The sequence below is a fragment of the Bos indicus x Bos taurus genome, chromosome 4 (genome assembly GCF_003369695.1).
Source record: "Bos indicus x Bos taurus breed Angus x Brahman F1 hybrid chromosome 4, Bos_hybrid_MaternalHap_v2.0, whole genome shotgun sequence".
Taxonomy (NCBI): Eukaryota; Metazoa; Chordata; class Mammalia; order Artiodactyla; family Bovidae; genus Bos; species Bos indicus x Bos taurus.
In genome coordinates this window covers 90,570,397-90,594,069 of record NC_040079.1, presented here as the reverse complement: position 1 = coordinate 90,594,069, position 23,673 = coordinate 90,570,397, and the positions used below count along the sequence as shown (strand labels likewise).

Below are 23,673 nucleotides of genomic sequence, written 5' to 3'. Positions count from 1 at the left end.
AAGTGTCTCTTCTTATATTATGCTAATACCTTTTTGTTTCAAATCTGAAAATTCTCAGAGTAAATGTGAAAGCTGAGGGTAAAAGCAATACAGAAGAATGGGAGTGATGGAGCTGTTGATAAGGATTAAGAATTATAAAATCTTTCACTTTGTGACTGTCCCAGGACACTTATATTATCTCAATATAACGATCTAGGAAGTAGGGAAATTTGTTAAGGACAACAATAAAAAGAAGTGTCATCATTTAACTAAAAAGGAATGAAATATGGAAAAGAGACTCAGATTATAGCAGCATGAGGAAATAGGACAATGGAAGATAGGGATTCTCCCAGGATTTGCACAAGAGAGAGTAAACACACAGAAATATACTTTAAAAAGAAATTCTTGTAGAACAAAGTGATTTTCAGTGAGTCATTTACCTCAGTGAGGCATCAGTTGCTTCATTTTTAAATAAATAACTTGAACTAGAATATTCTAATCACTCTTCCATCCATCTCTAAGGTTCTATGATGTTATTAATTATTTTAATATCATGCTATACAGAAAGAGCTATTGAAAGATTAAAAATACTACTATTCTGTTAATAAGATTGAATAAAAGAGAATCTTCCTTTCTTTCTAGTTAGAATATACTTTTCCCTCTTGGGAAGTTTAGAATCTGCAGATAGTACAGTTGCTCCAACAAACTGTATATTTGAAATTAATTATTTCAAATTCAAGTTCTGTTGGCTTCTCCATAATCACTCCTTGAATTTTGTCCAAAAGACATTTTATACCAGTTTACAAAAAATATGTTTTATTTACACTGAATATAGAGAAACTTTTTCTTTTGTGCTCCCAAAAAAATAATGCAGTTATTACTTTTTGAGAAAGGATTACCCTCTTAGAATAAGCTCTTTCTTTCAAAATCAATTTTGGCAGAATGGTTTAGCTTACTTCTTTTTCTTTGTCTACATCCCTTTTTTCCCTCATTTTCAACAAAGTGGTATAAACAGTTTGACTGTCAAGAAGAGTCATTTGACCTCTTAATTATAGAAATCCCAAGTTTTGCTCTACTTAATTTTGGCAGTGACCACATTATCTTACAACCTGTTACTCCTTAATATTTTAAAGAGAAAAAAACATTTCAAGTCTGACATCAGTTGTACTGATTTTAATATTATGAGACTAATTCTAATTCTGCATGGATATAGATAACATATAAACCTAAATTTAGATCTTTCTTATTGTGTGTGTGTGTTTGTGCTTGTGTGTATATGTATTTATGTTAGGCTTTTTTGTTGGGATGGATATCTATAATCTATATACATAAGAAAGAGGAAATCTCTATATAGTCATATATATATATATATATATATCTCCATATATATATATACACACATATATATATATCCATCCATATCTATTTACCTAATCTATCTCCATCCCGACCAAAAAGCTTAGCACAAATTATTTTTAAATTGTAATATATCTCAGTCTAACATGGAAGAAAATTATAAACCTTGTTTGCCAAATTACCTGAAGATTATAAGATGAGTTAACAAATATAAATACACACACTAAGCCAATTGTGTTGTGGAGAAAAAACTGAGAAGAATTTGGCAAGAGAAAGCAATTATGTAGTTTCATGGGGGAAACCAATTCCTGCCAGGCCAGATCATTAGTTGCAGACTAACATCTCCACTGAGAAAAATGTATGACCTTGTATTGAGATCTTAGGACTTTAAAGTTGAGAGTCCTAAATCTTTTTCCCTTGAGTAACATCAGGGAAAGCCCCATGTTTTCCTCTTAACATTATGTGTAAACTAAAATTTAACTCCAAAACTTTACCTGGGCTCTAGGAAAAGACAAACAAAATAAAAATTGTTCATTTGACAATTGTTCATTTCAGGGTTTTAAACCAGTAGAGCAGAAGCCCTTGACTTTAGTTTATTTGATCTATCTCTAGTGCCAAATATTTGTCGTAACTCCACAAGTTAAGGACTGGATCTAGAAAATGGTCTATTCTCTCTCAAGTTTGCTAAGAAATCATCTGAGGATATAAATGAATGATTAGAAGTAGATACCTTTCAAATAGGTTTGAATCCATGTCCATTTAATGGTGCATGATAGGCAAGTCTCAGTCATTGTATCCTTTAACTCTCCAGTTCCTTAATAAGGAAATAAAATGAAATTAAAAGGTAGTGTTATGTCTACATATGAAAAAAGAATGCATGTGTAATTTATAAATATTAATTTCTTATAGATGGTATAATATTGACTTAAAATATCATTAACATATATAATATTAGTAATAAAAACAAAGTATATAAATGTACTTTTTTCCCTCTCACCCACAAATTTAGGTTCTTTTCAATGTAACAGTTACAATGGAAAAATGTGATGTCACAGGAGGAAAGAGCTATGCAATCATCAAACCTATTGGTTTCAATGAAACCACTAAAATTCATATACACAGAAATTGCAGCTGTCAGTGTGATGACAGCAGAGGACCTAAAAGAAAGTGTGTAGAAGAAACTTTTCTAGATGCCAAGTGCTTCCAGTGTGATGAGAATAAATGTCATATTGATGAGGATACATTTCCTTCTGAAAGTTGCAAGTCACACAAGGATCAACCTGTTTGCAGCGGTAGAGGAGTTTGCATTTGTGGGAAATGTTTATGTCACAAAATTAAGTTTGGAAAAGTGTATGGAAAATACTGTGAAAAGGATGACTTTTCTTGTCCATATCATCATGGAAATCTGTGTGCTGGTGAGTATAAATATGTACATGCAGTTATTTATATAGTTGTATATTAAGCTAGCATATATGTTAAAGTATCTTTAAATCACACCTTTATAATTACCAACCATGAATCTGAATCTGATATTTAAACTTTCAAAGTCTGTGAAATTAGGACATAGCCACAAATATACTGCACATAATTCTGATATTTATAGTTTAAATTATTTTGTACAGGAAATACTTAAAAATTAAAACCAAAAATTAGTTATTATTTTCAAGAATGCTGTGACCTTGTAAAGACATATACCAGAAAAGGAAATTACTGACAATGTCTGACAGATTTTCTATAATCTGGGTATTCTTCTAGAAGACTCTGATTTATCCTCATAAATGGTCACTCCCCTCATCTTGTTCAGAGGATAGTTAGCTATAAAAATATACTTTCACTGTAAAATTCTTAATGTGTTATTAGAGATGGCATTATAAATCTGTAGTATATAAACCTGTCTACTTTATTTTTGGAATACCAGCAACAGAATTGTCAAAGGACAGTACTCTTCAAGAAAATACAGGTTTTATAAAAAAATCAAGATTAGTCCAGAGGCCACATACAGACCAAAATTTAAAATGAAATAATTTAAAACAAAAAATATCAAAAGTATGTTTTGGCTAATTCAGTTTACTGCCACCTAGAGGTTAAATTCTAGAAAATATATGCAACATTTGAAAATTAATGCAAAATACTTATTTAATTACTTAATTTTTCTATGGTAGTGTACTAAATCCTTTTATTATTAAAGTACCTTTTTAATGTTTGCATTTTGGTAAGCAAATATTAAATTACTGATAACATGAAATATTTCATTGTAGTAAGCTTATGGAAAGTAATAAACATACACAAAATACGTTTTTATTCTTGTATAAATAAAAAATGTGCCCTATTTCACATAAACATGGGATGGAAAATTTCCTTTATATCTTATGCACATAATATTTTATATTCTAAAAAATTTATTCAGCTGTACTTGGCATCTAGGTAGAAGGGGTTATAGATGACTTTAGAATAAACCCATAATTATTGTCTTAAGTTTTTCAGTGCTAAAACTGATTGGGACAGGGAAGAGAAAGAATTCTGAGGTCATCATTTTCTATAGCTGTCAAGCTCTCAATGAAGTCTGAAATGTTGAGACACTGAGAATCCCAGTCTCTGTTAACAGTAAAATATTAAAAATCAATGTATTGGTCCTTCTACATGACTATGATAACTACTGTTACAGAGGAAATTGAGAATCTGCTTTGAATTATTTGTATATAAATTATAACCACAAACTGTAGGCTGACAAGTATTTTCTTCACTAAGGTCCTTTGAAAATAATAACACATGTTCACAGATCAGCGGGCTAGTATTAGGCATGTAGCCCGTATATAGAAAATTGAGTCTGGCAGGCATTTGCTTGGCCTGGATATCATTAATTTTACAGTTAACAAATTGAGCTGATCCAACAGTAGAGGCTATGGAACAGTTACACTGTAAGATGCTCCACAATAAAAGGAGAGAGGGCATAAGCCAGAAATTGAGGGAACAAAGAAAAGGAAGGGAAGGAGGAGGGAGGGAGAAGAAAGGAAGGAAAAAAGGAAGGAAGGAAAAGTCTTTGGTCAGATAAACTTGAAAAACATTATACAGCCCTGAAAATGTACCCTCTCTTGAAAATTTATAGTTCACATTAACATATTAAATTTTGGCTACTTTCTACAGGCTAAAACCCACTTAACTAAGTATAATCAGTGTTCTTCCTCAACTCCAACATGCACAAACATACCACCCTGATTTCTCTCTTGCTTTCTCTCATTTACCACCTAATAACATTTCACAACATACCTTATTAAGACATGCACCACTAACCTGCTACATAATGTGCTGAAGATGTGAAAGGATTATTTCAGCTTCCCTGGAGATCTCATCTTTAATCAAGGCACTAGCAGAACTGAAGCTCTTAGAAGAGTTTGCCCAATGGACATGCAAAGTTATCCCAGGCCCTTAGCAATAATGAGCGACTAGGAGAGAAAATTATGGAAGCTATTCATAAAATACTCCTTTCTTTCTAATTTCAAATCAGACAACATTACTTCAGCCTCTGTTACTTCTTTATATCTGTGTCTTTTTACTTTAGAACTGAATATACAGTGACCTTCAAGTAGCTGGGCAGCCACTGCAGCAGGGCAGAATTCACAACTGTCAGCACAATAGATTAGCATAGGGAGATTATCTACAATAGGACAGCTTTAAAAATAGTCAGTCCTAAGTCCTGGGATTGTTTATGTCAGACAAATAGAAAATGATGCTGCTTCCATTCACTTGACTGTCAGTGTGTTTCCATGGGATGGAAGGGAAATTCATGTTTGGAAATGCTTCACAAAGTCAGTGATCTCGGTAACTTAGATCTCGGAGTATCTTTGTTGCAGGGCATGGAGAGTGTGAGGCCGGCAGATGCCAGTGCTTCAGGGGCTGGGAAGGGGATCGCTGCCAGTGCCCATCTGCATCTGCCCAGCTCTGTGTCAGTCCAAAGGGCCAAGTGTGTAGTGGGAGAGGCACATGTGTATGTGGCAGGTGTGAGTGCACTGATCCCAGGAGCATCGGCCGTTTCTGTGAACATTGTCCCACATGTCACACAGGCTGCAGTGAAAACTGGTATGTGTTTTCTGGTTCCAAACCTACGTAAAACAGTCCTTCATTTAGCCATGTTGAATCTTTGCTGTTTTGCCTACCTTAACCAAAAAGTTGCTGGATCTTCTCCAGACAAATTATCATCATGCTAAAAAAGAACAGAATGAGGAATTTAGGAATTTGAAGACTTAGACTCCAATCTTGGATCATGCATGAGAATTTATCTAGGTATTCACTGCCTTTTTTGAAAGTTTTTTTTTTAAAGAATAATATTCAGTGTTAATAAAGATTCAGTGGGGCTGTCCCCCCAGCTTTCTTGAGATGTAATTGATGGATAATCTTGTGTAAGTTTAAGATGTACAATGTTATGATTTAGGAGCTGGCTGCTTCCCAGCTTACTATTAATTAGCTTTTTGATCTAGGACAAAATTGTTTAAATTCTCTGCGCCTTAGTTTCATGATATCAAAAATGCAGATAATAATAATACTGTGCTATAATTCTGTGAAATAATTAAATTAGATGTTCATGCAAAAAAGCCCTAAACTTTTGTACTTGGTGCACAGTAATCATAGAATAAATGTTACCTGTTATTATTGTTTTATTTTTATTCTTTTAAAGATAAAAGAGTAGTAGCTATGAAGCACTCTAGAAAGAAGTGATGGATAAGTAAAAGGTTATATTAAATAATGGCAGCATTGTTGTTTTGTGCCAGTAATTAACTGCTCAAAGACAACTACTCAAAATATAACTGGCTTACAATTTGTTTTTTTCATTTTTTAAAAGATATTCTCCAGTTTTCACAATTATGCATAAGAGGTTATGTAACTCATTAGGAAGATAATGATGGAGGTATTTCTAGTCAACTCAATCAGAATTTGAACTGTATATTCATTGCAAAATTTTTCTAGTAGTACCATAATATTCATTTTCTAAAACAGCTGTGCTGGCTGGTTTTGTTTTTGATTTTATAGTAAGACTATCTTATTCTTTTCCTAGAAATTTTATTTTCAATACAAAAAATATCATTATGTTGATTTTATACATTACAATATTTTAAGTGGCTAGAATGTAATTTTGCTTGGTATTAAATTCAGCCAAGATTACAAATAAATGTCACAGGTCTCTTTCCCAGTTTAACAAGTCTGCTGTCCTAAAAAAGTACCCTATTTGGACATTTTATTGTTTACAGAAAATACTACAAGCTACAACCTTTTAAAGAATTAAACGTTTTCACTTCTATTTCCCCTTATAGGAATTGTGTGCAATGCCTTCACCCTCACAATCTGTCTCAAGCTATACTTGATCGGTGTAAAACTTCATGTGCTCTCAAAGAACAGCATTATGTGGACCAAACATCAGGTAAACAAAAGTTTAATAATCAAAGTCCTGAAGTATCTGTAGAGAACCATGTTCTCCCAAAAAGCTCAACCATCCTAAAAAAAAGAAATAACTGCTTCAATGTTTACAGTCTCCCAGAAATGGTACTCTATAAAACCGTTTGAGGATATTTGCCATGGTATGACTAAACTGTTCGATCTCTCATCTCAACTACCCAGCTAAATTCACATGCTATGCAACTCCATGGAATTACACCAAACAGATTTTCTTGAGAGACCTCATGAGCCAAGAATAGGCGTTTCCTATGTAGAGTCCATTTCACCTTTAAAGACAAGGTCTCAGTTCAGTTCAGTTCCGTCGCTCAGTCGTGTCCAGCTCTTTGAGACCCCATGAATTGCAGCACGCCAGGCCTCCCTGCCCATCACCAACTCCCAGAGTTCACTCAGACTCACGTCCATCAAGTCAGTGATGCGTTCCAGCCATCTCATCCTCTGTCATCCCCTTCTCCTCCTGCCCCCAATCCCTCCCAGCATCAGAGTCTTTTCCAATGAGTTAACTCTTTGCATGAGGTGGCCAAAGTATTGGAGTTTCAGCTTTAGCATCAGTTCTTCCAAAGAACACCAGGATTGATCTCCTTTAGAATGGACTAGTTGGATCTCCTTGCAGTCCAAGGGACTCTCAAGAGTCTTCTCCAACACCACAGTTCGAAAGCATCAACTCTCCGGTCTATGGAGCCATAATTATCCTCCACAACCCAAACCTGCATCCAGTCATAAGCTTCCTCATGTGAAACTAACATTTACTTTCATGTTTCGGGTGATGCAAAAAAAAAAAAAAAATTCTAGGTAGTAATGATCTGCTTTTGAGAAGTATATAACTTCAAAAGGCAATTCCTTCCTTCAAAAGGCAATAATTTTCATTCTGATGCAAATATAATCTAGAGTTGAATGAGAGCTTCCCAGGTGGCCCTAGTGGTAAAGAATCTTCTAGCCAATGCAGGAGATGCAAGAGATATGGGTTCCATCCCTGGGTTGGGAAGATCCCCTGGAGTAAGAAATGGCAACCTGCTCCAGTACTCTTTCCTGGAAAATTCCATGGACAGAGGAGCCTGGTAGGCTACAGTCCATGGGGCTGCAGAGAGTCGGACACAACAGAGCAGAGCACAGCTTTTTTTCCACGGTGAATAAATATAAAGATGGAACAATGGAAATGGTATGGAAATTTTAGTCTGAAGACCTTGGCTTAAGCATGTTTACTGATACTCTTAATAGTAGCTAAGCAGTATTAACCATCTTACAAAATTTCCCTGAGCCTCAGTTTTCTCATCTATAAAATGAAAATAATATCAACCTCAAAGAGTTGTGTGAATTAAGCCAGTGAACATTAAAAAAATTTAAAAGATGATACATGAATGAAAGAAACATGTGAACTCTACATTCAAAGACCATTTTGGACAAAAGTTAACTAGAACCCAAATGCCAGTGCCTTCCTTTTGTTCAGGTTTAAGATGTTAAACTATATAAGAATTCGAAATGAAGCCTGAAATTATGTATTCATTGAGAACATTCCTACTGCTACTATTATTTCTGGTCTCTCTTCCAACCTGTAAGAATAATTCTAGGTCTTAGAGAGATTGCACAGAAGAATAAACTTTCTCCAGAGTTTTGTTTCCTCTCCCCTGATATCCATACTAACCTTAGCCCATAATAAATTTAGATTTGAAAAGAGCCCATGTGCTGCCAGATGGGGCTGCAACAATCACACCCAAAAGCCAAGTGCCTTTTCTAATAAATAGAGCACTGACTGTCAACATGTAATTTATTATGTTAAGTAAATAAACCTATTTTGACCTAAGTGTGGCTAACAAAATGTATTCCCTTAAAGCTCCTTAGGAAAATCCCTTGCTTGACCTAAACTAAGAAAAGAGGCATGGCTGGAGCTAAATTTTTGGTTCTCCAAAATTAAAAATTTTTAAATGCATACAGGTTTGAATCCTGAAAATGTCTTCCACCCTAAACCATTAGAAATATTTATAAAATGTATTAGTATTAATAGCTAGAGGGCTCCCCTCCCCTTCACAACTCTGGTGCAAGGAGAGGAAAAAGGGCATTTGTTAACCACCTCTATTATCTATCCACTTGATCACACTTAAAGGGTTATTTTGCTTTTCCTGGCTAAACTCCTACTAGGAAAGAAGCCAGAAAGTGAGATCAAGCCACGCGCCCCCTTAGCTGATTACTATTCTAAGTTGGCCAAGGGAAATGAAAGGCGTGCATGTCATGAACCTGGGCACTACCAAAGGTAACACCTTTTAATAGAGCATCTTGGATTCTCTCTATGTATGAGACCATAACACAGGGGGACTCACACTTGGGTTTGGTGCTTCTACTCCAATTAGTTGTCCTCCAGTCTCCTTTTAGCACTTCTTTCAAGGAACCTTAACATTATGATGAAAAAAAAAAAAAAAACTGGCTCTAAGTCTTCCCACTTGGAGATGAGCCCTTGCCCTTTTTACTGAATTCTTGGCTGTTTAAGAGCATGCTTGGTCATCCGGGGGAATTCAAACAGAAATCACTCATGACTGGGTGACTGCTTTTCTAAGTCTTGTTAGGTCGCCTCCCGAAAGGCCTTCTCAAGGAGACTTTCAGACAGTTAGATGAAGTCCCCAAAGTCTGGAGAATGTGCAGAAAAGCACATGGCACTTTAGGCTGGGAGGTAACTCTGTGAGTGTGGGGCAGCTGATGAGTTCTGTGGAATACTTGTGTATTATGCAACCATGTTCCTCTTAGATTAGGGTAATACCTCTGGCAGCCACAGAGGCTGTAGACTTTCCAACTAGAGCTTGCCAAAGGTCCAGTGCTAAAACAGGGACCTAGCCTGCCCCTCTTAATACAGCATTTCCTTTTCCAGCTAGTAATTATCTGCTCTTAAAAAACAAAAAGTGGTATTTTTAGAAGCAGAATATGATAGATTTAGTTAAAAGACAAGTAAAAAATAAATTAATAACAATCGAGGAAAGAGATTTGGGTATTGTCCCAAACTGTACACTCCCATTTCCTGGAGAAGCTACGTGTAATAATAATGAAAACTTACACTACAGTTTCAAAGGAAATATTTATTCATCTATGAGAGTAGTACTAATTTTAGCTTCTGCAGATGTTTACTTTATTTTCCATTACTGATGTGTAACAAATGAGGAGTAAGCATAACAAGAAAAACATATGTTAATGCATGGAGCTGTTAAATAATTCTTATATCCTATTTTCCACTTAGTGATCCACATCATACCACAAAAACTGTCCTTCTCTCTGTCGTGGTTGAAATCACATTTAGTTAAGGATTTGGAAATATTCTAGTTAGTACAAGAATCAAGCTGAAAAGAAATAATCTTATTGAATACCTTAATTGTGGCTATTCTCTGAAGGAGAGTTTTTTGTTAAAAATACTTGAATAATAAATGTGTAATAATAATTAGTTTACTTTTGAATCAACAACAATGGAAGTCCTTCGTTTTGAAAATGTAGATTTGCAAATATCTCTGATCCTATTAATTGAGATGATAAACATTATTTATTTCTAATACTACTGTTAGAATCCTTTGATTTACTCATTCCAGTTTTTTAAACCATGTATTATTTGCTTCTTTACAGAATGCCTCTCTAGTCCAAGCTACTTGAGAATATTTTTCATCATTTTCATTGTCACCTTCTTGATTGGGTTGCTTAAAGTCCTGATCATTAGACAGGTGATACTACAATGGAATAATAATAAAATTAAGTCCTCGGCAGATTACAGGGTGTCAGCCTCAAAAAAGGTCAGTGAATTCTAAAAATGAATTACTATCAGTGTGTTATTGTCTACTTTCAATATTTAGGCTCTTAATTAATGATAATATTTCTTCCTTATCAAGGACAAGTTGATTCTGCAAAGTGTTTGCACAAGAGCAGTAACCTACCGACGTGAAAAACCTGAAGAAATAAAAATGGACATTAGCAAATTAAATGCTCATGAAACTTTCAGGTGCAACTTCTAAAATGATAAAAAAAGAAAGTACCTTATGGGAAACTGGATTTTAAATAATTGCTCCTAAAATTTACTATTTTAGAAGTCACAGGAAGAGACAAACTTGCTAGATCATGCCAGTTGCTGGTTGTCTACTCGAATGAAGACTGACAAGCATCCTCATCATCATGTGACTCACACTGCTGCTGAATTTTTCAGAGAAAAATGTGTCTTACTACTGTTTGATACTAGTGTCATTGTAGCACTTTACTGTAATATATAACTTATTTAGATCAGCATAGAATGTAGATTATCTGAAGAGCACTGACTACACTTTACAGGTACCCACCATTTGTACACTTCCCAGAGAGACAATGCTGTGAGATAGTTTTGGCATTGTGTCACTACAAGGCTACCGTAATCCCTGCACCAAACATGCAGACAAACGAATAATGCAGTTATACTAATGTTGCCAAGCACTTCAACAACTGGCAGCAGTGAACAGATAAGACCAGACAGATGAATAAATGATTAGTGTTTCATTCGTTCAAGAGATAAACAGATAAAACCTTAATCTTGAGGGATATTGCTTTTGAAATAGTAGTTTTATGCATGTGTGTTTGTTTTCTTTGACAAGATGGATACTAATTCTAACATTCTTTCCTCTTTGCCTTTATATTTTGGTTTTCTTTCTTACAGGATAAGTTTATATATGTCACAGATGACTGGATTAATAAGTGCTAAGTTACTACTGCCATAAAAAACTAATAATAATACAATGTCACTTTATTAGAATATTTTTCAAAGTTCAATGTTTAATAAGGGACACTTCAAGTAACATCAAAATCTGAACAGCTTCATTGTTTGCTGATGTAGAGTTTTAGATCTTCTTACCTGGTAAACTGGATGGATTATTTTACCACTTCATTTGTCTAATCATCAGGTTGAAATTCACAAAATATTTAGAAACTTTGCCTCAAGCAAAGTGCCACAGTTTTGAATGTGATTTCTCCAATATTTATTCAAAGCAAATAGTAATATTTTTCAAGTTAAAACTAAATTAAGCTATATTACTTTTGCCCTTTGAAGCAGTCTAAGGATATTCTTTCCCTGAATCCCCTCAATCCAACTCACCAGAATTCTAAAAATACACAATTAGAGAAGAATAGACAATATCTTTAGAAATAAGCTAATTCACGCTTGTGGTTATTCAGGGGAACTGAGGCTCAGAAAGTTCAAATGATTTTTCAAAAACCCCTCAGTGACTAAGTGGCAGCACTCAAAGAGAACTATTTTACTGCCAGGCCAGTGCTCACTGAACAATGTCATACTACCTCTTGAATCTTTAAAATAGTCAATTGGCAAGTATTTTTAAATGTGATTTACTGAAGTCTTAAGTGAATGAGTATGACAATTCTAAAACAAAGCAGAAAAAAGTAATTCAAACCGAATTGTCCATGGTTGGCATCCAGTCTTTCTGCTAATCAGCTTCTAACAGACTGCAAAATGGCCTAACTAGCGGAGAAGGCAATGGCACCCCACTCCAGTACTCTTGCCTGGAAAATCCCTTGGACGGAGGAGCCTGGTGGGCTGCGGTCCATGGTGTCGAGAAGAGTCAGACACGATTGGGCGACTTCACTTTCACTTTTCACTTTATGCATTGGAGAAGGAAATGGCAACCCACTCCAGTTTTCTTGCCTGGAGAATCCCAGGGACGGGGGAGCCTGGTGGGCTGCCATCTATGGGGTCGCACAGAGTCGGACATGACTGAAGCGACTTAGCAGCAGCAGAGAGAAGTCTATTCACACAGGCTGTGTGAACAGCATTTCCCCTGGGGTCGTGCAGTGCTCAGTCCAAGAGCTTGATACAGAGGTGATGAACTTTTATCTTCCCTAACAGGAACTTCATCACAACTACCATATCCTTAGAGTTATTCACTCTGATTTTATTGGCTAGAAGTCAAATAGTCCTGTGTACAGCACAGAGCTTTGCATATGACAACAAAGGAAGTTGTTTTAAATTCCTTTTAAATGTCCTCTTACAATCAGCTTCCCCGATTTTCTGTCTTCCAGCACTTGAGTTAATCAAAGTGCCAGATGTCTACATTTCGATGAAGACTATATCCCATCCACCCTAAAGAAGATTCAAAAATGTATAATAAGTTGTTCCAGAACCAAAAGACACAGTAGTTCCATCAGCCATCCCCTGAAGCCAGGCAATTACGATGCTAAATTGAGCAGTATTTCCTTCCCCGAATGAGTGATCAGCGGCATTGACATAATTCAGTATTGTGACTCACTTATGTAAAATACCTTTGATCACCAAGGATAACATAATAATTGTTTTAGCAGCTTGCCTGTCACACATTACATTCTTTTAAAAAAGGAAATAAATGAATACCTGTCAGCCCCCAAAGGAAAAAGTGGAAAATATCCATTCATTGAAATACTGAAAACTTTGACACATTTAGAATTTTTAAAACATTACAAGGTTCATTAACTAATGTCTATGTGGGCTGAATTATCCAAAAGAGGATAATAAAATGAAATCCTTAAAAAAAAGGGATGGATATTTGGACACTCTCATTAGTTTGCACTAATTTATAATGAAACAAGTCTCTTCTCATAGGAAGGGACAAGCTTCCTGATAGGCAGTTTGATGCTAGATGGTGATTGCAGTTATGCTTGTGATGTCTTGTGCTTTCCTTTTTTATTTAAAGATCTAATTCTTAAAGATTTTAGAGCTTATATTTACTTGAATAATTGATATTTTCCTTGTGAGAGATAATTAATATTTGATTAGTTAGAATTAATGAAAAGTTAAGGGAAAACAGGGTATTCTTAGATTAAATAATTTATGTAAACAAAGCCTATTTCAACTAATATGACCAGAGGAGCCTTTTGAGATTCACTGATATTAAACACAAGTAGTGAAACTTTAAATGGTTAACGAAGTTAAGAACTTGAACAACTCTTTTGGTACGACAGCATTTCTGTGCCCTAAAGTACGTCATGATTTAGAAATAGGCCATATATACACTACAATATAACTGTATGAATTTTACTTCTCTGGGGATATCTTTATACTGCAATATGTGTGGATTTATAAGCATCTTTTTTTAATTTATTAATATTTATGTACAGACATTCTCTGAAAGACTCAAAAATTCACTAAAACTCTGATTATGTCCTAAACGTTCAATTTAGTTTGGTTTAAACAAATACAAAAATCTAAGATTACATAGAATAGATTTCTCTAGAGGCAAATTTGTCAAAACTCAAAATTAGTGGATGCATCAGATGCAATACTCCACTAAAGAATAAATTTCAAACATTTTGAATATACACTTAATCGCTATTGAAGATATTCTTATGCATGACAATGGACATCCATACAATGTTGAAATATAATTATGATGGATTATGAAAATTTTTCTCCATAGAATTATATTCCTTATGATACCTTTATAATAAGTTAAACTCAATGGCTTTTCCTTCCTTTTCTTACCCCTATTTTTTTTCTACTCACTTTTCCTAAGAGATTGCCCCCAAACTTCAAGTTCAATTAGCCTAATTGTGAAAAATAACTGCCTATAATAATATAATGAAGTTCTTCATTTCCAAATATCTCTTAATGATTTTAAAAGTCATTTGAATCTATGTACCTAAACAAAGACCCATTAAAAACTGAGAATTTTAAATGTTTACAACTGTTCAAGCTTATTTCAATTTTAAGGGATTTGAGATCCATATATTTTAATAAAAGTATCTAATGAAATACAGATACTTGGAAGTTCAATCTTGTGCATATTATATTATTTTATTTACTCTTAACATTTAATTTACAACTATCCTTATTTATACTGACCTTAAGAACTCCACTTAATGCAATGCAAGCTGAGACATATTTTCAAATAAATATGAAACTAGCATTCTTTCAGATCATTCCCCTTTTTTCTTATAATTCTTCAATGGCCAATTTATTATGGGTTATACATGTTCATATTTCATTAAGTCTAAGATATCTACTTTTCAATTTAACATCTCTGAAATATATCTTGTGATTATTGGCCTCTAAGATGCAGTTTTTATAATTTTACTTAAATAAATATTACACTAATTCATCTTTAACTAAATGTTCACGGGTATAGAGACATTCATTTCTATATAAATATTTAAGAACACACGTACGATAACACGTGAAGTCAGTTTTCAGTACATCCGAATCACATTACCACTTAACATGAAGCCTAACCATCTGATTATGAGTTTAGATCCTGCAGACCTTTATATAAAAGCTCTTTCAACTTTCTGTTTATGCTTCAGCAAACCCTAACCTAACTGACAAGAATGACTGAGTTTCTCCCAGGTTTGTTAACAAATGTTTATTCTATTACTCTCTAAAGAATACTTTCATGTGATCATCTCACTCTTAAACAGAATTAACTGGAAAAATATTACATAAAATCATCACATTTAGATTTAAATTTTTGCAATTTTAAGATTTTGAACCATTTTATGTGTCTTATGTCAATGATAGAAGAAAAGTATCATACAACCAATCAGTGTTGTAAGGAAATTTTCCCTTAAAGTCCTCTTACATTTTTATTTTTCTATGTCCTTTCTATTCTTTTGTTTGATTTTTCTCTTTGGCTTTCATAAACTCACCTTAAGCCCATGTAATGACTCATAAAACTGCATATTTAAATTATTTGACTTACATGAAACAATTGTTCAGCTATCTGGGCAGCTGTCAATGAAATACCTGAGAGTAACAACACTACTCCTTTATCTACCTGGATTACTTTCCCACAAAAATTTATCTTCATAAACTATCTCTATTAATCAGGTTTCTAAGCTCCACAGCCTATTTCAGTTAAAATCATCTATTCAACAATTAAAAAAAAAAAACTGCAGTCATCAAGGATGGAAATGTACGATTTGTGTAAAAAAGTCTTTACTAACTTTACACTGTACCACAGATAAATGTGATTTTGATAACAATTCCATACAATGACAAATATGGCACATAGATTTTCTTTAAAATACTGAATATAAAATATTTTAATTCTAAATTATAATAAAATATAAATTTGCACATATTAATATAGAAATTCATTTTGTATATATTTAACATAAGTTTAAAACTATTTTACATTTACCAGTTACTTCATTAAAGTTTTTTAAATCTGCAAAAAATTAGTAATGTTTTTAAATTATCAGTAATATACCTATGTGTTTCATTTAACAACTCCTGCCTCTGTAGAAAACATTTTAATATAGAGTGTATTTTTAAATTAAAGTATTTGAAATCAAAATAGTTCTAAGAAAGAAATTGTCATTAAACAAGTTTCTTACTATTTCTGACTTTGAATTATACAGAAATTTAAATTGCCTTAAATGACATAGAAAATTGGGGATACAATAATTTCACTTAGATACTATGAGCCTGTTCATATAATTCTGATTGACTACTAACTTTGGTTTATGTATTTATTAAAAAGCTGATACTGTAGTTTGTTGTGAGATGTTTATTTTTCTAACAGAGCTTATAACAGTTATGACAAGGCATTTAATTAATGCATCATTTTGTTTAAAAGTAGGTGTTAACCGATATGGAATTCTGTTTCAAAATAAAAATGTGAAGATCTAAGAATGCACAGGATGTTTCTTTATTTATCATTGTGTGCTACATGACCCTCAGCACTGCCAGGAAATAGCACACTGTCACACAAGGAAATGTAGTAACATTCATACATTGTCATCCATAGAGGACATCATATAATTCCAAAAAGCTCCTATTACTGGAAAACTGTAGAGTCAATAATAAAGATGTAAGGTCATTCTCATTGATCTATTTTCCTTCATAGCTGCCCAGTGGTGAGAGCAGAAGAAATATCCTAATTACAAAGAACTGAAAAATTAGCTAAAAAACAAATTGGGCTTTTTTTTTTTAGCAACCAAAGGCTTCTACCATCACCTTGATACAAACATAACATGTTCATAATCTTTAACTGCACATTCTCCAGAGCCACATTTAAACAAGCGAAATTTATGGAATACCCTTGTGTTGTGATTTTTCTTTGTTTAATCTAGTGGAGAAGGCTCTATTTATAATAGCCAGGACATGGAAACAACCTAAGTGTCCATCAGCAGAGGAATGAATAAAAAAGATGTGGTACACATACAATGGAATATTTGAGTGTGTGGGTGTGTGTGTGTGCTTAGTCGCTCAGTCATGTCCAACTCTTTGGAACCCCATGGATAGTCTCCTCTGTCTTTGAGATTTCCCAGGCAAGAATACTGAAACAGGTTGGCATTTCCTTCTCCACGAGATCTTCCTAACCCAGAGATCAAATCCACATCTCTTGTATCTCCCGCACTGGCAGGTGGATTCTTTACCACTGCACCACCTAGGAAGCCCTAGAATGGTATATTACTCAGCCATATAAAGGAAAGAAATGGATCATTTATAGACATGTAGATGGACCTGGAGACTGTCATATACTGTGAAGTAAGTCAGGAAGAGAAAAAAAAATCATATACTAACACATATATGTAGAATCTGAAAAAAAAAATGCTATAGATGATCTTACTTACAAAGCAGAAATACAGTCACAGAGGTAGAGAAGAAACCTATGGATACCAACTGGGGGTACAGGAATGGGATGAATTGGGAGACTGAGACTGACATGTATACATTATTGATACTATGTATAAAATACATGGGCTTTCCTGGTGGCTCAGATGGTCTCAGACAGGTAAAAAATCCACCTGCAATGTGGGAGAACTGGGTTTGATCCCTGGGTTGGGAATATCCTCTGGAGGAGGGCATGGCAACCCCCCCGCCAAGTATTCTTGCCTGGAGAATCCCCATGGACAGAGGAGCCTGGCAAGCTATGGTCCATGGGGTCGCAAACACCTGGACACAACTGAACGACTAGGCACACACATAAAATAGACAGCCAATGAGATGATGCTGTGTAACCCAGGGAACTCTACTCAATGCTCTGTGGTGACCTAGTAAAAGCAAAAGTGTTAGTCACTCAGTCGTGTCCAGCTCTTTGCAACCCTATGGACTGCAGCTCACCAGGGTTCTCTATCCATGGAAATCTCCAGACAAGAATACTACAGTGGGTACCATTCCCTTCTCCAGGGGTTCTTACTGACCCAGGGATCGAACCAAGATCTCCCACATTGCAGGCAGATTTTTTAAAGTCTGAGTACCAGGGAAGCCCTAAATCAGAAAGAAATCCAAAAAAGAGGGGATGCATTCGAACTGTGCTCCTGGAGAAGACTCTTGACAGTCTGTTGGACTGCAAGGAGATCAAACCAGTCAGTCCTAAAAGAAAATGAAAACCCTGACTATTCATTGGAAGGACTGATGCTGAAGCTCCAATACTTTGGCCACCTGATGTGAAGAGCTGACTCACTGGAAAAGACCCTGATGCTGGGAAAGATTGAGGGCAGGAGGAGAAGCAGGTGACAGAGGATGAGATGGTTGGACAGTACCATTGACTCAATGGACATGAATTTGAGCAAGCTCTGAGAGATACTGAAGGACAGGGAAGTGTGGCATGCTGCACTCCAAGGGGTCACAAAAAGCTGGATGCAACCAAACGACATAGGTATATGCATGGTTGATTCACTTTGCTGTACACTAAAAACTAATACAACATTGTAAAGCAACTATATTCCAATAAATTTTAAATAAAAAATAATAAAAGAAAGTAAAGCAGATGAGGGAATACACTGCCAGCTAAATAAGTTATGTTGACAAATTCCCTATCTTTAAAGAGTTGTAAGAATTTGAGGGAAAAGGTATGTGTAGCATGAAAGTGAAAGTCGCTCAGTCGTGTCTAGTTCTTTGTGACCCCATGGACTATACAGTATTCTCTAAGCCAGAATACTGAAGTGCATAGCCTTTCCCTTCTCCAGGGGATCTTCTCAACTCAGGGATCAAACCCAGGTCTCCCGCATTGCAGACAGATTCTTTACCAGCTGAGGCATCAGGGAAGCCCAAGAATACTGGCATGGGTAGCCTATCCCTTCTCCAGCAGATCTTTCCAACCCAGGAATTGAACCAGGGTCTCCTGCATTGCAGGCAGATTCTTTACCAGCTAAGCTACTAGGGAAGCATGTGTAGCATAGATAGACACGTTTCACTGGAGAGATCAAATGGGCCATCAGGTTTAACAAGGCCCTTGTTTTTGAGTATTCATCTCATTTGGCTTTGGGTTACAGTCTTTTAGGCTCAGAATACTGGTTTTGGTAGGAGTGCTATTTGGCCTCATTCTTTTCTTCCCTCCTTGGCAAAAGGACCCACCCCCTGAGTTTGAATAGAGCACACAGCTGAGACTTAACCATCCAGACTCCTTTGCAGCTAAATGTGGTTATAGGACTAAATGTTGGCCAGTGTGACAGATGGGAGAGGAACCTAGGATCTCACTTCATCTCATCTCACTTCATGTTTGTTATCTGGACAACTGGAGCTATCTTGGCAAAGGAAACCCTGTACTGAAATATTCAGAACTTCCTCTTCAGCCAACAACTGCTGTCCTCAACTGAACCCTAGTAGGGAAAACAATCTGTTTCAGCTAAACCATAACATTTGATGTTATAGCAGATAATTTGTATAAATAAATAATGTGCTATTTATAAAACTATCTCACTAATTCTTCAGCAATACTAAATATCATTTCTGTCAATTTTTCAAGGGAAATGAAGGCACACGAGGTTAAGCATCATGTCTAAATGCGCACAGCCTATAGGCGGCCAAGGCCAGATTCACAAACAGATTTGTTTTTCAGTCCATAAATTACTGACGATATGCTTTGTGAGAACAGATTTTATTAAATTAACTAGTTTTACTAGTTTAACTATGTCCTTATGAACCAAAAAACACGTGCAATAAATAAAGTTGAAAAGCTAATATATGCACAGAAAAACTACACAGAAAGAATTGAATGGAATCTAAAAATGAAAAACAAAATGTTAAGCGCACTCAGATGTTGTAATTAGACTAACATAGGTCCATGGAGATTAGCATTTGGCCTAGGCTTTGCAGAAAAGATGAGTGTAGACATGCAGAAAAGTTAAGGTCAGGGAGCGGTAAAGGAATGGTAAAGTAGAAAAGAGTGGGGATTCTATCCAAGGACATTGAAAGCTTGTTGAGATGCAGCATTGGATAATGAAAAACAGTGATCTGCAGGTAATGGTCTATGGAAAGCTTGCTTCCCTGGTTAAGCAATTCGAAATTCGGTTACAAGGAAAAAGCAAGCTCTAAAGTTTTTACACAGAAAAGTATTATTATTGGAATTACACATGGTTTGGCATATACTAACATAAATTAAATATAATCTTTAAACATTAATTTTATCCCTTCTAATACTAAATATAAATACTACATAATAATATTAAATATTGATTTTTTAATGCTATTCAACTTTTAAATGCTATTTAATAATCAATTTAAATACTATTTAGTACTAAAACTGAAGTATATAAAAGGAGAAAAAATTGAAAATCTAACTTCCTAACAGCAATCACTATTACGCATAGGCATATTTTCATTTTATTTTTCTATGCCCTTTATAACTTATTATGCATATAACACATATTTGTTGTAAAATATCCAAAAATACCTAGACATTAAAATTAAAATATTTTTCCAATCCAACCACCTAGAGTTGACCACTGACATATATTATGTGTGTGCGTTTGTAATCAAGAAAGAACTATGTCATAAATAGTATAGTATAAAGAGACTTTTTCTTCAAAAACATTTCAAACATTTTTCCATGTCAAGATTTAAACTATAGTTTTAATGGGTGGATATTATCCCATCCAAGAATGTGCCACAGTCATAGCTCTTATGTTCAATGAGAAAATGAATGACCAAGAAATGATACCAAACATGAAACAATGGTTAACAATTTTAGTATTCAATAGGAGGAGATTGGTTAAGTAAACTATTTTTGAATGTGAGAGATCTGCCATTTATAATGGCAGATGAGAAGGAGCCAACAAAATGAGAACTGTTTATATTGGGAAGGTTTGCATTGGTCTAAGGTAAAATAGGGGAGTATTTCAAATTATGACAAAGAGGAATCAGTGAAATGAGCTTGGAGAATTTTCATGAGGAAATAATGGTTTAGACAAAAGTAGACAAAAGGGAACAAGAGCTACTGTTATGAGGAAGATTAGCGAGAACATGGAGACTGACTAGATACAGCTGACAAGGAAAGAATTAAGTTGAAGAGAATTCTTATGTATAGTCTAAAAGTCACTACAGATGTCCACCAAAATTGGATAAAACCCCAAATCTGGTCTCACAAACCCATTGTTTTTGCCATTCCATGACTTTTAGACTAAATTCTAACTTTATCAAAATACTTGGCCAGACAAAACTAAAGCTGAAAAATTTTAAACCATGTCTGCGGTAATGCTTTCTATATTATCAAAATAAGCCCAAATGCAATATAGGCATATTTCCTTCTAATCTTGTTATTTATATATGAATATTTTGATCATAATTAGAAGCAGTGTCAGGCTGCACAAGAAAAACAAATGGCACCTTGACTTTCAACTTTGCAATCCTTCAGCACTTATTTGGACTGGTGCATTGTTTAGGGCACAGTGCTGTTTAGACTTCTTCCAATGAATTGCTTAAAGTTTGCTAAAGAAAAGAAAAAGAAAAGGAAAAAAGTCTGTCTATAATAGTGAGAGGAAAACACTTTCTTTATTGGGCTTTGTCATACTTCATGCTATTTTTCCATTGTTACGACTACAAAATACATTCTAACCATCATTAAAGTCATGAATAATAATTATCCACTAAAGAAAATCTTAATTTGCCATTAACAACATTTTTTTTAACATTCTGTTAAATTAAGGATAATCTTTATCAGTCCATGATTTTCAAAGAGTAGTTCCTTGACCAATAGCATCAGTGTCACATGAAAACTTGTTCGAAATGCAGATTTTTAGTCTCTACACCAAATCTTCTGAATCTGAAATGGCCCAGCAGTTTTAACAAATTCTCTAAGTAATCCTGATGCCTGCCAAAGTTTAAGAATCAATTTTCATAAACAGTATAAGTAAGCATCAGGAAACCAAAAGTTATAAATTATACTTTCTCTTGTACAGCAGTCAGTACCTGATACTGAAAACTCAGTCCAAGTACTTACTTACTAAATGCTGAGTGAGTCAGTAATGTTCTATTTTCTTTGAGCCCTTCAGAAATGCCCCTTTGAAAAGACTGTGCTTAAAATCTGTCTGTCATTTGTTACATTAATAGTTAAAATCAAAGTAATATTGCCTGGCATATTGTTTAAAAAACAAAATTGACCTCAATAACTCTTTCAAACAAGTCTAACATATTCAGTATATGTAGAGGAAGCCCACATTAGAAATTTCTATTACCTATTCCTGTTACCCATCTATAATTCTTTTTTGTTGTTGTTGTTGTCACTTAAACACTCGCTGGGCTTCCCTGGTAGCTCGACTGGTAAAGAACCTGCCTACAATGCAGGAGACCCCAGTTTGATTCCTGGGTTGGGAAGTTCTCCTGGAGAAGGGACAAGCTATTTACTCCAGTATTCTTGGGCTTCCCTGTTAGATCAGATGGTAAAGAATCCACCTGCAATGCAGGCGACCTGGGTTCGATCCCTAGGTTGGGAAGATCTCCTGGAGGAGGGCATGGCAACCCACTCCAGTTTCCTTGCCTGGAGAATCCCTGTGGACAGAGGAGCCTGGCAGGCTATATTCCATGGGGTCACAAGGAGTTGGACACAACTGAGCGACTAAGCACAGCAAACACTCTCTATTCTGCTCAAAAGTTAAAGGCATGTAGATATATGTGTGGGTATATGAGATAGCAGAGAATCTCTACCACAGCCCTAATTAATTGGAAAATTCCTAACATGGTCTGTGAAGTTGCATCTTGGTCAGAGGACTAAATCTTCTCCTCACATTATCATGTCCACCAAAGTATACAATTTCTCTTTTCCCTCTTTGTCCAGAGACACTTGCAAGTATCCAGGTCTGTTGGCTGTCTATCAAAGACAACTAGGTATAACATCCTTTCCCTTCCATTCCCTGGTCACTGGAGTAGAAAACCCTTCTGCTCCCTCTTACTTTGAGGAATCATATTTGTTTACGCTTTTCTGGAAAAATATCTATGTCACTCCTTTCTCCCTTATCCCAGATCTAGTTTTATCTCATCTTTAAAAAAAACAAAGTAGCTTTATAGTCATGTGTTCAAATTTATCTCTAGTCCTCTAAATTTTTCACTTAGTTCGGTAGTATTTCTGCTTTAGTGTTGACTTGGGCAAGGGAAAACAACCTGTACAGTAACAATGAATAGAAAAAAAGGAAAGAAAACACATATACATGTACATAGGAGTCAGATAAACCCAAGTATAAAAAAAGTGGTACTGAGAACATATTCTGGGACTCTGGACCCCTCAGGCCAAGTAGGATATAAGAGAAGGCAGAGACAGGAAGAAATGGTTATTGTTAAAAATAATTTCTGAGGGACCTGTATTTGAATCTCCACTTCAGCTCTCTTTGGGGGCTAGGATAGCATACTCCCTCCAACTAACAGCCTAGTGGGACTTCAAGAGAACCCTTAGGACCTTTTAAATGTAGTCCCTGTACCTGGGAGACACAGAAGTCTGATGCCTGGCTCATGCCAGAAAGAGGCTTCATCATAGATTAGTGCTCATAACACATAAGGCTATGGCCTGGGTCAGGAAAACCAGAGGGGATCAATGACTAGTACTAGGTATGTCTGTCTTAATTCGAACAAAGTGTGACTCTCACTCTAGAGAATACATATATATGTATACACACACACACATATGCATACATTTATATATATAATTTGAAACAGTGCCATTTTCTTTCCTCTCAAATATCAAAATACTATCAGACTCTTCTCAA

The 23,673-nt window shown here is 35.1% G+C and overlaps 1 protein-coding gene across 2 annotated transcripts in view; it reads left to right on the top strand.

Annotated features, from left to right (window-relative positions):
• ITGB8 (integrin subunit beta 8) overlaps positions 1 to 16,388 on the top strand; it is a 98,164-nt gene extending 81,776 nt beyond the window's left edge. For both annotated transcript variants that reach the window (XM_027539961.1, XM_027539962.1), the window contains 5 exons: positions 2,345 to 2,750; positions 5,187 to 5,412; positions 6,642 to 6,748; positions 10,378 to 10,541; positions 10,638 to 16,388. In XM_027539961.1, the coding sequence (XP_027395762.1) occupies positions 2,345 to 2,750; positions 5,187 to 5,412; positions 6,642 to 6,748; positions 10,378 to 10,541; positions 10,638 to 10,760 (1,026 nt within the window). In that variant the 3' untranslated portion in view covers positions 10,761 to 16,388. The remainder of the gene's footprint in view (positions 1 to 2,344; positions 2,751 to 5,186; positions 5,413 to 6,641; positions 6,749 to 10,377; positions 10,542 to 10,637) is intronic.
• Positions 16,389 to 23,673: the final 7,285 nt, after the last annotated feature.